This window comes from Corythoichthys intestinalis, chromosome 13 (assembly GCF_030265065.1).
Source record: "Corythoichthys intestinalis isolate RoL2023-P3 chromosome 13, ASM3026506v1, whole genome shotgun sequence".
In the NCBI taxonomy this organism is placed as follows: Eukaryota; Metazoa; Chordata; class Actinopteri; order Syngnathiformes; family Syngnathidae; genus Corythoichthys; species Corythoichthys intestinalis.
In genome coordinates this window covers 7,724,181-7,736,750 of record NC_080407.1, presented here as the reverse complement: position 1 = coordinate 7,736,750, position 12,570 = coordinate 7,724,181, and the positions used below count along the sequence as shown (strand labels likewise).

The 12,570-nt window shown below is 44.9% G+C and overlaps 1 protein-coding gene across 1 annotated transcript in view; it reads left to right on the top strand.

Annotated features, from left to right (window-relative positions):
* grm8a (glutamate receptor, metabotropic 8a) overlaps window positions 1-12,570 on the top strand; it is a 389,718-nt gene that overhangs the window by 338,393 nt on the left and 38,755 nt on the right. Inside the window, exons 9-11 of the mRNA XM_057856119.1 lie at window positions 1,178-1,324; window positions 9,591-10,012; window positions 10,485-10,851. Of these exons, the coding sequence (XP_057712102.1) occupies window positions 1,178-1,324; window positions 9,591-10,012; window positions 10,485-10,851 (936 nt within the window). The remainder of the gene's footprint in view (window positions 1-1,177; window positions 1,325-9,590; window positions 10,013-10,484; window positions 10,852-12,570) is intronic.

The window sequence follows — 12,570 nt, the reverse complement described above, 5'->3', positions numbered from 1 at the left end:
TTTGCTGCCAATGGAACTGGTGCTTTACAGAGAGTAAATGGGATAATGAAGAAGGAGGATTACCTTCAAATTCTTCAAGATAACCTAGAGTCATCAGCCCGAAGATTGGGTCTTGGGCGCAGTTGGGTGTTCCAACAGGACAATGACCACAAACACACATCAAAAGTGGTAATGGAATGGCTAAATCAGGCTGGAATTAAGGTTTTTGAATGGCCTTCCCAAAGTCCTGACTTAAACCCCATTGAGAACTTGTGGACAATGCTGAAGAAACAAGTCCATGTCAGAAAGCCATCAAATTTAACTGAACTGCACCAATTCTGTCAAGAGGAGTGGTCAAAGATTCAACCAGAAGCTTGTGGATGGCTACTAAAAGCGCCTAATTGAAGTGAAAATGGCCAAGGGACATGTTACCAAATATTAGCGCTGCTGTATGTATTTTTTTGACCCAGCAGATTTGATCACTTTTTTCTGTTCACCCATAATAAAGTCATAAAAGAACCAAACTTCATGAATGTTTGTTGTGACAAAGAAGTATCTGTTCCAATCACTCTATCAGAGAAAAATCAGAGTTGTAGAAATAACTGGAAACTCAAGAGAGCCATGACATTATGTTCTTCACAAGTGTATGTAAACTTTTGACCACAACTGTACCAAAACGATACTATACCCTGATTGATTATATTGTGTGTTAGAGTAATGCAAACAATTAGACAGTGCCTACGAGAAAAGGTACTTTCTCCTTCAAGATGTTCGTAGGTAGAGGTACCACTGTATATCCATTTTTTGGTTACTCTTATCTGCCCAAAATTGGAAAGTCAATGAATAAGGGATGAATCAGATAAGGAAAATCCAGTCTGTCAGAAGCGATCATGCGGCACAAGATGTTTCAAAAAGTTTCCAAAGCACGCTCATTTGCACTCCAGCACACGCTCCGACACATGAGGACGTGAAGTAATTATTTTCCCTGACAGTTATATTTGCATCTCTAGAGCAAACTGCCAAGCGGTGGCGGATGAGAAACACACTTGAATTCTCATTTTAGCTTTGCCACTTGTAAGGCCAGCTAAAAGATGTCATCTAGACGCATCGTTCTAGATTTTTTTTTTCTCCTTTCAAGCTGCTAAATTGCATTTATAAAAATGTTTCTTAAAGTAGGCCTGTCCCTTATTCCCCAAAGGTTGAAGCCATGCGCTGGAAGACGGGTGACCCGTCACTGCCCGCCTCCGTGTGCAGCTTGCCATGCCGAGCCGGGGAGAGGAAGAAGGTGGTGAAAGGGGTGCCCTGCTGCTGGCACTGCGAGCGTTGCGAGGGTTACCACTACCAGGTATGCACGGTTGGCTTTTCAGCTAGACAAACAAGCCATACAGTACAGTGTTACTTTGTTGGGGTACAGTCAAAAGGTGAAGAAAATATCAAGCATAACAGCAGCCAGGCTAGCGATTGTCAGCGGGGACGATCAATACTCATTTTGCTGACACGAGCAGCAGCAAGCAGATCAATAATGCGTTGACACATTGACTGTAGATTTGGGACTGGAGCGGTGGGACTAGGTACGGCGCCATGACAAAACGCAAGAGTGCCACAATAAAGCAAGTGGAGAAAAAAATAATAAATGTGCCACATGTGGCTCTCTGATACAAGTCAGTTGACGAGGACATGTAATGACTTTGGTTGTGTTGTTACTGTGAAGACAAAATTGAGAATCACTTTCATCGCGCATTGCTTGATTAAATTATTCACTGCCATCAGTATTGTTTTCGTCGTCTTTTGGATGATAATACTTATTAGTCTTAGTCATATTTTAGTCATCTCAAAATGTGTTGGTCTTCATTTAGTTGTTTTTCCTTTTTTTTGTTTTGTTTTGTTTTGTTTTGACGAAAACTCTAGACTCATTTCGTCTCGTTTTAGTCGACGTTCACGAAAAATGTTTTCGTCTTTTAAAGGGAACTCTGGATCTTAACTCATTTGTTCCCAAAAACGTAGAAATACGTTCTGTTTTTGATGATTTCAGTGTCCCAAAGACGTATTTATATGTCTTTTATGTTTTTGGTTTTTTTTTTTTTTACAAGAGATATCTCTGGTTTCCGATTCAATTTAGCTCCAAAGCACAAAGCTGAAAATCCATTTTAACCCTTAGATGCATAAGTGGGCCGAGTGGGCCATGTTCCGCACCTCCATTGTTGAGGCGGCCGATCGGAGTTGTGGCCGTAAGGTAGTTGGTGCCTGTCGTGGCGGCAATCCCCGAACCCGCTGGTGGACACCAGCGGTAAGGGATGCCGTCAAGCTGAAGAAGGAGGCCTACCGGGCCTTTTTGGCCTGTGGGACTCTGGAGGCAGCTGACAGGTACCGGCTGGCCAAGCGGACTGCAGCTTCGGCGGTCGCCGAGGCAAAAACTCGGGCATGGGAGGAGTTTGGCGAGTCCATGGAAAACGACTTCCGGACGGCTTCGAGGAAATTCTGGTCCACCATCCGGCGTCTGAGGAGAGGAAAGCAGTGCACCATTAACACTGTGTATAGTGAAGATGGGGTACTGCTGACCTCGACTCGAGACGTCGTGAGTCGGTGGGGAGAATACGTCGAAGACCTCCTCAATCCCACCGACATGCCTCCCTTGGAGGGAGCAGAGTCTGGGGACTCCGAGGTGGGCTCTCCAATCTCTGGGGTTGAAGTCACTGAGGTTGTTGGAAAACTCCTCGGTGGCAAGGCCCCGGGGGTCGATGAGATCCGCCCGGAGTTCCTAAAGGCTCTGGATGTTGTGGGGCTGTCATGGCTGACACGCCTCTACAACATCGCGTGGACATCGGGGACAGTGCCTCTGGATTGGAAAACCGGGGTGGTGGTCCCGCTCTTTAAAAAGAGGGACCGGAGGGTGTGTTCCAATTATAGAGGGATCACACTCCTCAGCCTCCCCGGTAAAGTCTATTCAGGGGTGCTGGAGAGGAGGGTCCGTCGGGAAGTCGAATCTCGGATTCAGGAGGAGCAGTGCGGTTTTCGTCCCGGCCATGGAACAGTGGACCAGCTCTACACCCTCAGCAGGGTCCTCGAGGGTGCATGGGAGTTCGCCCAACCAGTCTACATGTGTTTTGTGGATTTGGAGAAGGCGTTCGACCGTGTGCCTAGGGGAGTCCTGTGGAGGGTGCTCCGGGAGTATGAGGTACCGAGCCCCATGGTAAGGGCTGTTCGGTCCCTGTACAACCGGTGTCAGAGTCTGGTCTGCATTGCCGGCAGTAAGTCAAATTCGTTCCCAGTGAGGATTGGATTCCGCCAAGGCTGCCCTTTGTCACCGATTCTGTTCATAATTTTTATGGACAGAATTTCTAGGCGCAGCCGAAGCGTTGATGGTGTCCGGTTTGGTGGCCTCAGCATTGCGTCTCTGCTTTTTGCAGATGATGTGATGCTGTTGGCTTCATCAAGCCATGACCTCCAACTCTCACTGGGGCGGTTCGCAGCCGAGTGTGAAGCGGTTGGGATGAAGATCAGCACCTCCAAATCCGAGACCATGGTCCTCAGCCGGAAAAGGGCGGCATGCCCTCTCCGGGTCGGGGATGAGATCCTGCCCCAAGTGGAGGAGTTCAAGTATCTTGGGGTCTTGTTCACGAGTGAGGGTAGGAGGGAGCGGGAGATTGACAGGCGGATCGGTGCAGCGTCTGCAGTGATGCGGATTCTGCACCGGTCCGTTGTGGTGAAGAAGGAGCTGAGCCAAAAGGCGAAGCTCTCGATTTACCGGTCGATCTACGTTCCTACCCTCACCTATGGTCAAGAGCTGTGGGTCGTGACCGAAAGAACAAGATCCCGGATACAAGCGGCCGAAATGAGTTTCCTCCGCAGGGTGTCCGGGCTCTCCCTTAGAGATAGGGTGAGAAGCCCGGTTATCCGGGAGGGGCTTGGTGTCGAGCCGCTACTCCTCCACGTTGAGAGGAGCCAGTTGAGGTGGCTCGGGCATCTAGTTCGGATGCCTCCTGGACGCCTCCCTGGAGAGGTGTTCCGGGCACGTCCCACTGGCGGGAGGCCCCGGGGTCGACCCAGAACACGCTGGAGAGACTGTCGCTCGGCATGCCTGGGAACGCCTTGGAACCCCCCCGGAGGAGCTGGCTGAAGTGGCTGGGGAGAGGGAAGTCTGGGCTTCCCTGCTAAAGCTGCTGCCCCCACGACCCGACCCCGGACTAAGCAGAAGATAATGGATGGATGGATGGATGGATGGATGCATGGATGCATGCATGCATGCATGCATCCATGCATAAGTGGGTCAAAAATGACCCGGTGAAGTTGTTTTCTTGAAATATCTTCAGATTGAAAAATTGTTATCAATTCATATTCCAGGTATTCCTCAAAAAACGTTTTTGATATAATGCCATTCAAATTTTTGATTAACTTTTTGAACATTTGAAAAAATTGTCATTTTTGTATTACTACCCTAAGCTTCCACAAGTGGGTCAAAAATGACCCACATGCATTTTCTATGGAATCCAATGGGAATGGAATGGAATGGAATTTTACTGTCATCATCATCAGTATCATTGACAATCATTGACAATTACAAAATGTGATATGATTTGCCCGAAGGAACCGAAGAAGACGACAACGGCGGACGAGATGAAGCATATGCTTATCAGTTTCCCGTCCCCCATACAACTAAAGACGCACATTCAGGCATGGAACATACATCAAAACTGTACAATAACACAATCAACAATCTGAGTTTAGTAACTTAGCGTCCAGTCAAGCAGCTCAATTAATTTCAGGGCGTACAAGGTTATGGCTTAGTCATGTCCCTGACATTTTTGCATCTGTTTGCTGTGGAACATTTTGTTGTGGCTATGTGTGTGGCAAAAGTGATTGTGTTATCACAGCTGGTGTGAGTAGCGGCAACAATTGGCGCACACAAAGGTGACTGTAACAAGTTTCATCAGACATGTATGTATAAAATCAAACAACATGCTGTACATATTTTATCCCAAGATTAATGTCTCCACAACGAAAACATGCTTATTATTCGTTTTATACAGTATCTTTTCCATATACTAGACATTTGAATCAGGAGCTCGGTAGACACAGCAGATAATTATGTTTTTACAATTGGGGATTAGGAGCTCAATTGTAATACATTCAAGAATCTTTCATTCTTATTAACTTTGGCTGTCAGGAATAAATTTGCGCGGACTAGGTATGTAAAAAGTGACATCCCTTATGAAGATTATTTTACACAGCAAGAGCTGATATGTGCATTTTAAGTATTATGTCCATATAGTATTTTGTGTGTCTGTCTTTCATGACTTTTTATTATTATTTATCAACAAACTAACCTAATTAATAAATATCTAGCTAACTAAGGCTAGGTTCATACCGCAGGTCCTAATGCACAATTCCGATTTTTTGTCATATCTGCTTTTTTGGCGTGCCCGTTCAGACTGCCTTTGTCCATTGAGCCTTTTCAAGTATCACACATGTGCTCTAATTTGGAGTCTGAGATGCGCTGAGCAAACTGGCATGCACAGGAGAATTGGAGCAGAGAGAAAACCGAGCATTCTCAGACTTATCATTAACCCACTTTATTTTTAATGACTGTTGTCAAGCCCGCTCCTTCCCCAAAACCCATGTTCAAGCTAGGCGCTAATGCACAGCTGCACCGCTACCATAGCGCCCTGTCGCTCTTATTTTTTGCTGACGTAATTGCTGAATGAATTCCAATTTGGGGGACTTGACAGTTCAGACCGCAGCCACATTCTGGAAAAATGTGGCCCGGATGGGATTTTAACCTCATACGAAAGTGACCTGGATCGAATTTGAAATGGTCCACTTTTATGCGACTTTACCCGCTCAGTCGAGTCGGAAAAACACGAAAAAATCAGATACGTGCATTAAGACCTGCGGTATGAACCTAGCCTAAGTTAGCTAACATTACTGTATATATATGGGGGGGGTGTGTGTGTGTGTATTTATTTATACAGTTACATATTGATCTATTGAAAACAGTACTCTTATGTTTCCTTATCCAAAATATAATAGCTGCTAGATTTACAGCTGAAATGGTCCTACAGATGTTAGATGATGGAGAGACAGTGACTGTGTTGGACTCAAGTTTCCAAAATTTCTGTTGATGAGGACCCAGACTATTGTCCAGGTGGAAGTGGCAGTTGTCCACCTAGAAATCCAACTGAACAGGATCAATCTGACTCATAAGATACCACTTTTGTGTCCCCTGAAGAAGAAAGTGTCCAAATCATGGCCAACAGAATAAGTTGGTTGGGCTCTTACTAGAGAGAATTACCTCCCACCCAGGGCAGAACACAGAGCCACAATATCCTCAGAAATCGTTCAGTGCCTCCACAACGGCTTAACACCGCTGTCTCACCAAAAAGATGCATGGGAGCTCTTCATCATTGATGATAAAATACTAGGAAGGATAAAGTCTACTGCTGTTCTGTTTTATTATTTTTATTTGTTTAAAAAAATGTTAATTGAATCATGAAGATATTTCAAGCATGAAATCATTCTTGTGTGGCCCTAAATATAATAGTAATTCATATACAAGTGACTATTCTTCACCAAAATGCCATAAAAACACATTGGTTCTAATATGGGTCATTTTTGACCCACTGATGGAAGAGTGTAGGGTCCAGTAACTCGTGCATCTAAGGGTTAAAGCAATAAAACCGGCCACTGGATGGCAGTAGCGCATTTGGTAAGACCCGCAACCTGATTCAACAGCAACGAACGGCCGGGCCGCCGGCGGAAGACGACCGAATGGAGAACAACCTAGAGGATGCCAGGCGTTGGACGACCGAGCAGAACACCTGGGACCACCAGTGCAGCGGACGATGCTGTTGAGTCCGTGCTGCTCGCCGAGCAAACCCTGCAGAGACTCAAAAAAATCCATCCTTATGAGAGAGGCGGCGATGAGGGAGACGTTTACCCAGCTGTCGCGGCTACAACAGCGTCATCTGTCAGTTAGTTATGTGTAAATAAATTGTTACTTTGCGATCAAAAGCTCTATTTGTCTAGGTGTTTATGTAATTTTGTAAAAGGAAAACATTATTCAGATGTTTGGGATGTAACTAAAGCAAAAAATAGTTATTAAAAAGTTATTTTTGAAATGTATGCTTTCACAAAAAGCTCTATTTCTCTGTTTTTTCATCAGAAATTGGAAAATTGCTCAAACTAAGCTATTTTCTAATGCTGATTTCTAAAGAATGGAAAAAGATTATAAACTTACTTTTTTTCCTGCTGAAATAGAACAGAATTTTCTGTGGGCCTTTCAAAATCAGTCAAAATCCAATAAAACGGCCGGGAGCGAAGGGGGTTGCACCGGTGAAAATGGCTGGGAGTGAATGAGTTAAAGACATGTAGGCTCTAATAAACCACAATTGTTCTCTTGTACTAAAATATGTTGTTGTTATAAACACTTAAAATGTTTAATCAATGGCGATATTTTATAATATTTAGTACATATTTTGACCAATAGTTGGCACCATGTTTTTTGGGATGTTTCCAATTATGTGCAACAATTGTGTATTGCTGCCTAAACTCGCTTAGTAAAATGCCACGATGTGCTGCTTTTGGATGCAATTTCCAGTCAAATGGAAACAAGGGGAGTGATGTGAGTCTCCACAGATTTCCTATTGACAAGAAGAAAGAAGGAGAAAGGTTTGGGAAAATGACTGCAGACTGACAAAACTTCCCAAAGACCCAAGGCTTTGTTCTCGCCATTTTTCTCCTACCGCGTTCGAGGCTTTTAGTCGACAACAACTTATAAAAGAGCTCACCGGAGCAGCTGGATATAAGCGGAGACTAAAATTGAATGCTGTTCCAACTATTTTCCCTCAACGCGCTCGGATAGCGAGTGAAATGCGTGCAATAGAGCGCCAAAGACAAGAAACTGCTGGCTGCTCTCTTAAGCAGGCAAGCAACCCCTGTCGCTACAGCGGTAGGCGAACCTTTGGGCGTACCAGTTAGGGTTTTGCTGTTTATTATTTATGTTTTTTTTTTTTAAAGCCCTCCTGTTCAAAAATTTTCTTCCCCCAGAAAATAGAGATTTTAAGCTTTCCAATGATGTATCACAAATGCATATAGGACAATTTCGATTATATTATATTTGGTCAAATTGAGGGTCTCAGAGCGGAACTTCAAGTCACCTATGTGTTTTCCGCCATATGTATTTTTCTACAGTGGGGCAAGTTCTCCCACTTGAAAATATTAGAGAGGCCTGTAATTGTCAATCAACATGGGTAAACCTCAACCATGAGAGACACAATGTGGGGAAAAAAACCCAGAAAATCACATTATTTGATTTTTAAATAATTTATTTGCAAATCACGGTGGAAAATAAGTATTTGTTATGTACCCTTTGTTGGCAATAACGGAGGCCAAACGTTTTCTGTAACTCTTCACAAGCTTTTCACACACTGTTGCTGGTATTTTGGCCCATTCCTCCATGCAGATCTCCTCTAGAGCAGTGATGGTTTGGGGCTGTCGTTGGGCAACACGGACTTTCAACTCCCTCCACAGATTTTCTATGGGGTTGAGATCTGGAGACTGGCTAGGCCACTCCAGGACTTTGAAATGGCTCTTACGAAGCAACTCCTTTGTTGCCCTTGCTGTGTGTTTGGGATCAGTGTCATGCTGAAAGACCCAGCCACGTCTCATCTTCAATGCCCTTGCTGATGGAAGGAGATTTTCACTCAAAATATCTTGATACATGGCCCTATTCATTCTTTCCTTTACACAGATCAGTCGTCCTGGCCCATTTGCAGAAAAACAGCCCCAAAGCATGATGTTTCCACCCCCATGCTTCACAGTGGGTATGGTGCAATTCAGTATTCTTTTTCCTCCAAACACGAGAACCTTTGTTTCTACCAAAAAGTTCTATTTTGGTTTCATCTGACCATAACACATTCTCCCAGTCCTCTTCTGGATCCTCCAAATGCTTTCTAGCGAACCGCAGATGGGCCTGGACGTGTACTTTCTTCAGCAGGGGGACATGTCTGGCAGTGCAGGATTTGAGTCCGTGGCGGCTAATTGTGTTACTGATAGCAGCCTTTGTTACTGTGGTCCCAGCTCTCTGTAGGTCATTCACTAGGTCCCCTAGTGTGGTTCTGGGATTTTTTTTTCACTGGTCTTGTTATCATTTTGACGACACGGGGTGAGGAGGGAGTTGAAAGTCCGTGTTGCCCAACGGCAGCCCCAAAACATCACTGCTCTAGAGGAGATCTGCATGGAGGAATGGGCCAAAATACTAGCAACAGTGTGTGAAAAGCTTGTGAAGAATTACAGAAAACGTTTGGCCTCTGTTATTGCCAACAAAGGCTACATAACAAAGTATTGAGATGAACTTCTGGTATTGACCAAATACTTATTTTCCACCATGATTTGCAAATAAATTCTTTAAAAATCAAACAAAGTGATTTTCTGTTTTTTTTCTTCCACATTCTGTCACTCACGGTTGAGGTTTACCCATGTTGACATTACAGGCCTCTCTAATATTTTCAAGTGGGAGAACTTGCACAACTAGTGGTTGACTAAATACTTATTTGCCCCACTGTATATGAAGCAAACACTGTCAATGTGACATTTTTTAACCGGTACTTTTGCAGGCTTCTGAATTCATGTGCGAGCTGTGTCCGTACGAAATGCGGCCTGACGCCAACCGCACCGGTTGCGTGCCCATCCCCATCATCAAGCTGGAGTGGCACTCGCCATGGGCCGTGGTGCCCGTTTTCCTCTCCATGCTGGGCATCATCGCCACATCCTTCGTCATCGTCACCTTCGTGCGCTACAACGACACGCCCATCGTGCGGGCGTCTGGCCGCGAGATGAGCTACGTGCTCCTCACCGGGATCTTCTTGTGCTACGCCATCACATTCCTGATGATCGCCGCGCCGGACGTCGGCGTGTGCTCCTTCCGAAGGATCTTCCTGGGCTTGGGCATGTGCTTCAGCTACGCGGCACTGCTCACAAAGACCAACAGGATACACCGCATCTTCGAACAGGGGAAGAAGTCCGTCACGGCGCCCAGGTGAAGATCAACACATTCGAGTCATTGCAAACACACTGGAGGTGGCTGTAATTGGTACTTTGCGTGCACTTGGTTACGTCATATTCACACGAGGCCTTCACCTCCACTTCTGCGCCTTGCCGCTATTATTCCTGATTATGTTTTGCTCATGCATTATTTATTAAGAATGAACTCGCGCTCACCGAGTTGTGCCGTTCGCGCTCAGTGGGAGACACTCCTGGCACACGGTGTCAACTGAGTGGCTGAAATGTTAATGTCGGATTTAATGGACGTTCGGTTCAAGGGTCTCCCAGCAGGAGACCATCTGCTTCCTTGCCAGGGCTTGAACTGACTTAGCAAATGCACAAACTACTCCATTTAAAAAAAAAATTTTTTTACTCTGCATAGTTAGAACCAGAGCTAATCACTGAGTCAACCATTATAAATTGTCAGTAAAGTGGCTTTGCTTTATAACAGTCCTCTCATATTCCAGGTTTATCTCTCCGGCATCCCAGCTAGTCATCACCTTCTCCCTCATCTCAGTCCAGCTTCTCGGCGTGTTCGTTTGGTTCGCCGTCGACCCGCCGCACACGGTGGTGGACTACGGCGAGCAGCGAACCCAAGACCCCAGAGCGGCACGCGGGGTCCTCAAGTGCGACATCTCGGACCTGTCGCTCATCTGCTCCTTGGGGTACTCCATCCTGCTGATGGTGACCTGCACGGTGTACGCCATCAAGACACGCGGCGTGCCCGAGACCTTCAATGAAGCCAAACCCATCGGCTTTACCATGTACACCACCTGTATTATCTGGCTGGCCTTCATCCCAATCTTTTTCGGAACTTCGCAGTCTGCAGAGAGGGTAAGCGTTGATCATATTCTAGTTAACACATTGTCAAACGACAATCGTAGAGAAATGAAAATGCCATCTATACATGTTAAAACACTAAAACTACCAAGGGTGGATCAGTTGATACAAATCCCATTTGTATCCAGAGAAGGGTCATCTGACCCTAAGCAGCATATCTTTTGTGACCATTGAGGTCCTCATTAGTCATTCAGACTCGCAAAACCACAGAGTTGGATTGCTCCAATTAGCATCTTGACTGTTTACAGGGCGGGGCTGCCTTGGTTTTTTCGGACAGAGGACCGCTCAGGCAGGCAATCGGGCGGACAACCTTTTTACATACAGTCCCTGAAAAAAGTCTTGTCGCTTATCCATTTTATAGAAACAATTGCTAATAACCTGACTTTTGATTATTCAACTGGTTTCAGAAATAGCTCATATGAAAGCTAAGACCGTCCCAAATGATGTTGAATGTACAAAAATCTATTTGTTTCACTGAAAAAAGATTTATCATTTAATGAAGACATTAAGGTCAAATTTTGGCAAGACAAAAGTTTTGTCGCCTACAGAAACTAGTGTGAAAATTGAACAAAAATGTACTTCAAATACAAAAATATGTTACATAACATAAGCGAATTAAGTAGTGGTGCTGTGAGATCCAAATTTCATATTTTGTATGACTTCCATGGGTTTGAAGGACTGCATCCATGCAGTTCGGGAAGGATTCATACAATTTATTGATGAAGTCATCAGGAACATCAAAGAAAGCAGTCTTGCATGCCTCCCAGAGTTCATCAACATTCTTGGGTTTCGTCTTCCATGCTTCCTATTTCATCCTACCCCAGACATGCTCAATGATGTTCATGTCTGGTGACTGGGCTGGCCAGTCCTGGAGGATCTTGATCTTCTTTGCCTTGAGGAACTTTGAGGTAGAGATTGAAGTATGCGATGCAACACCATCCTGCTGCAGAATTTGTCCCTTTTTATGGTTCGGAATGTTGGAGGCAGCTAATATTTTTTGATATTTTGCCGTCCACCCTGCAGGTCTTTCCCCCACCCCCACACTGGATGTAACCCCAGACCATGATTTTGCCACTACCAAACTTCACTGTTTTCTGAGTGAATCTCGGATCCATGCGAGCTGCAGTAGGTCTCCGGCAATATTTGCAGTGACTGTGGTGTAATTCAATGGAAGATTCATCTGAAAATCCACCTTTTGCCACAAAACAGTGAAGTTTGGTGGTGATACAAAATATGAAATTTGGATCTCACAGCACCACTACTCAATTCGCTTATGTTATGTAACATATTTTTGTATTTGATGTACATTTATTGTTCAATATTCACACTACTTTCTGAGCCGACAAAACTTTAGTCTTGCCAAAATTTGACCTTTATGTCTTCAGTAAATGATGAAGTTGTTGCCAAAGCAATTTTTCCCTCTGCGCCTTCTTTGCTCCCACATGAGAGTGAGCCAATGGCTGTCACTGAGTAGCATTTGCGATCGCTACACAAATTATAAATTACCCCCAAGAACGGTCAGAAACGTAGGACAGAGTGAAACCCCCGCCTTCACCCCTAGGCAGCTACTCCACAGAAGCGTGTAGGGGGGGTTGACTGATTGATTGCTTGTTTGAGTGGTCTATTGTTTGACAAAGCCAAGTAGTCAGTTTTGTATCGGGGTCATTTAATGCCTTTCTCGTCCTCTTTAGTCATTCCCATTCACACTCGCAA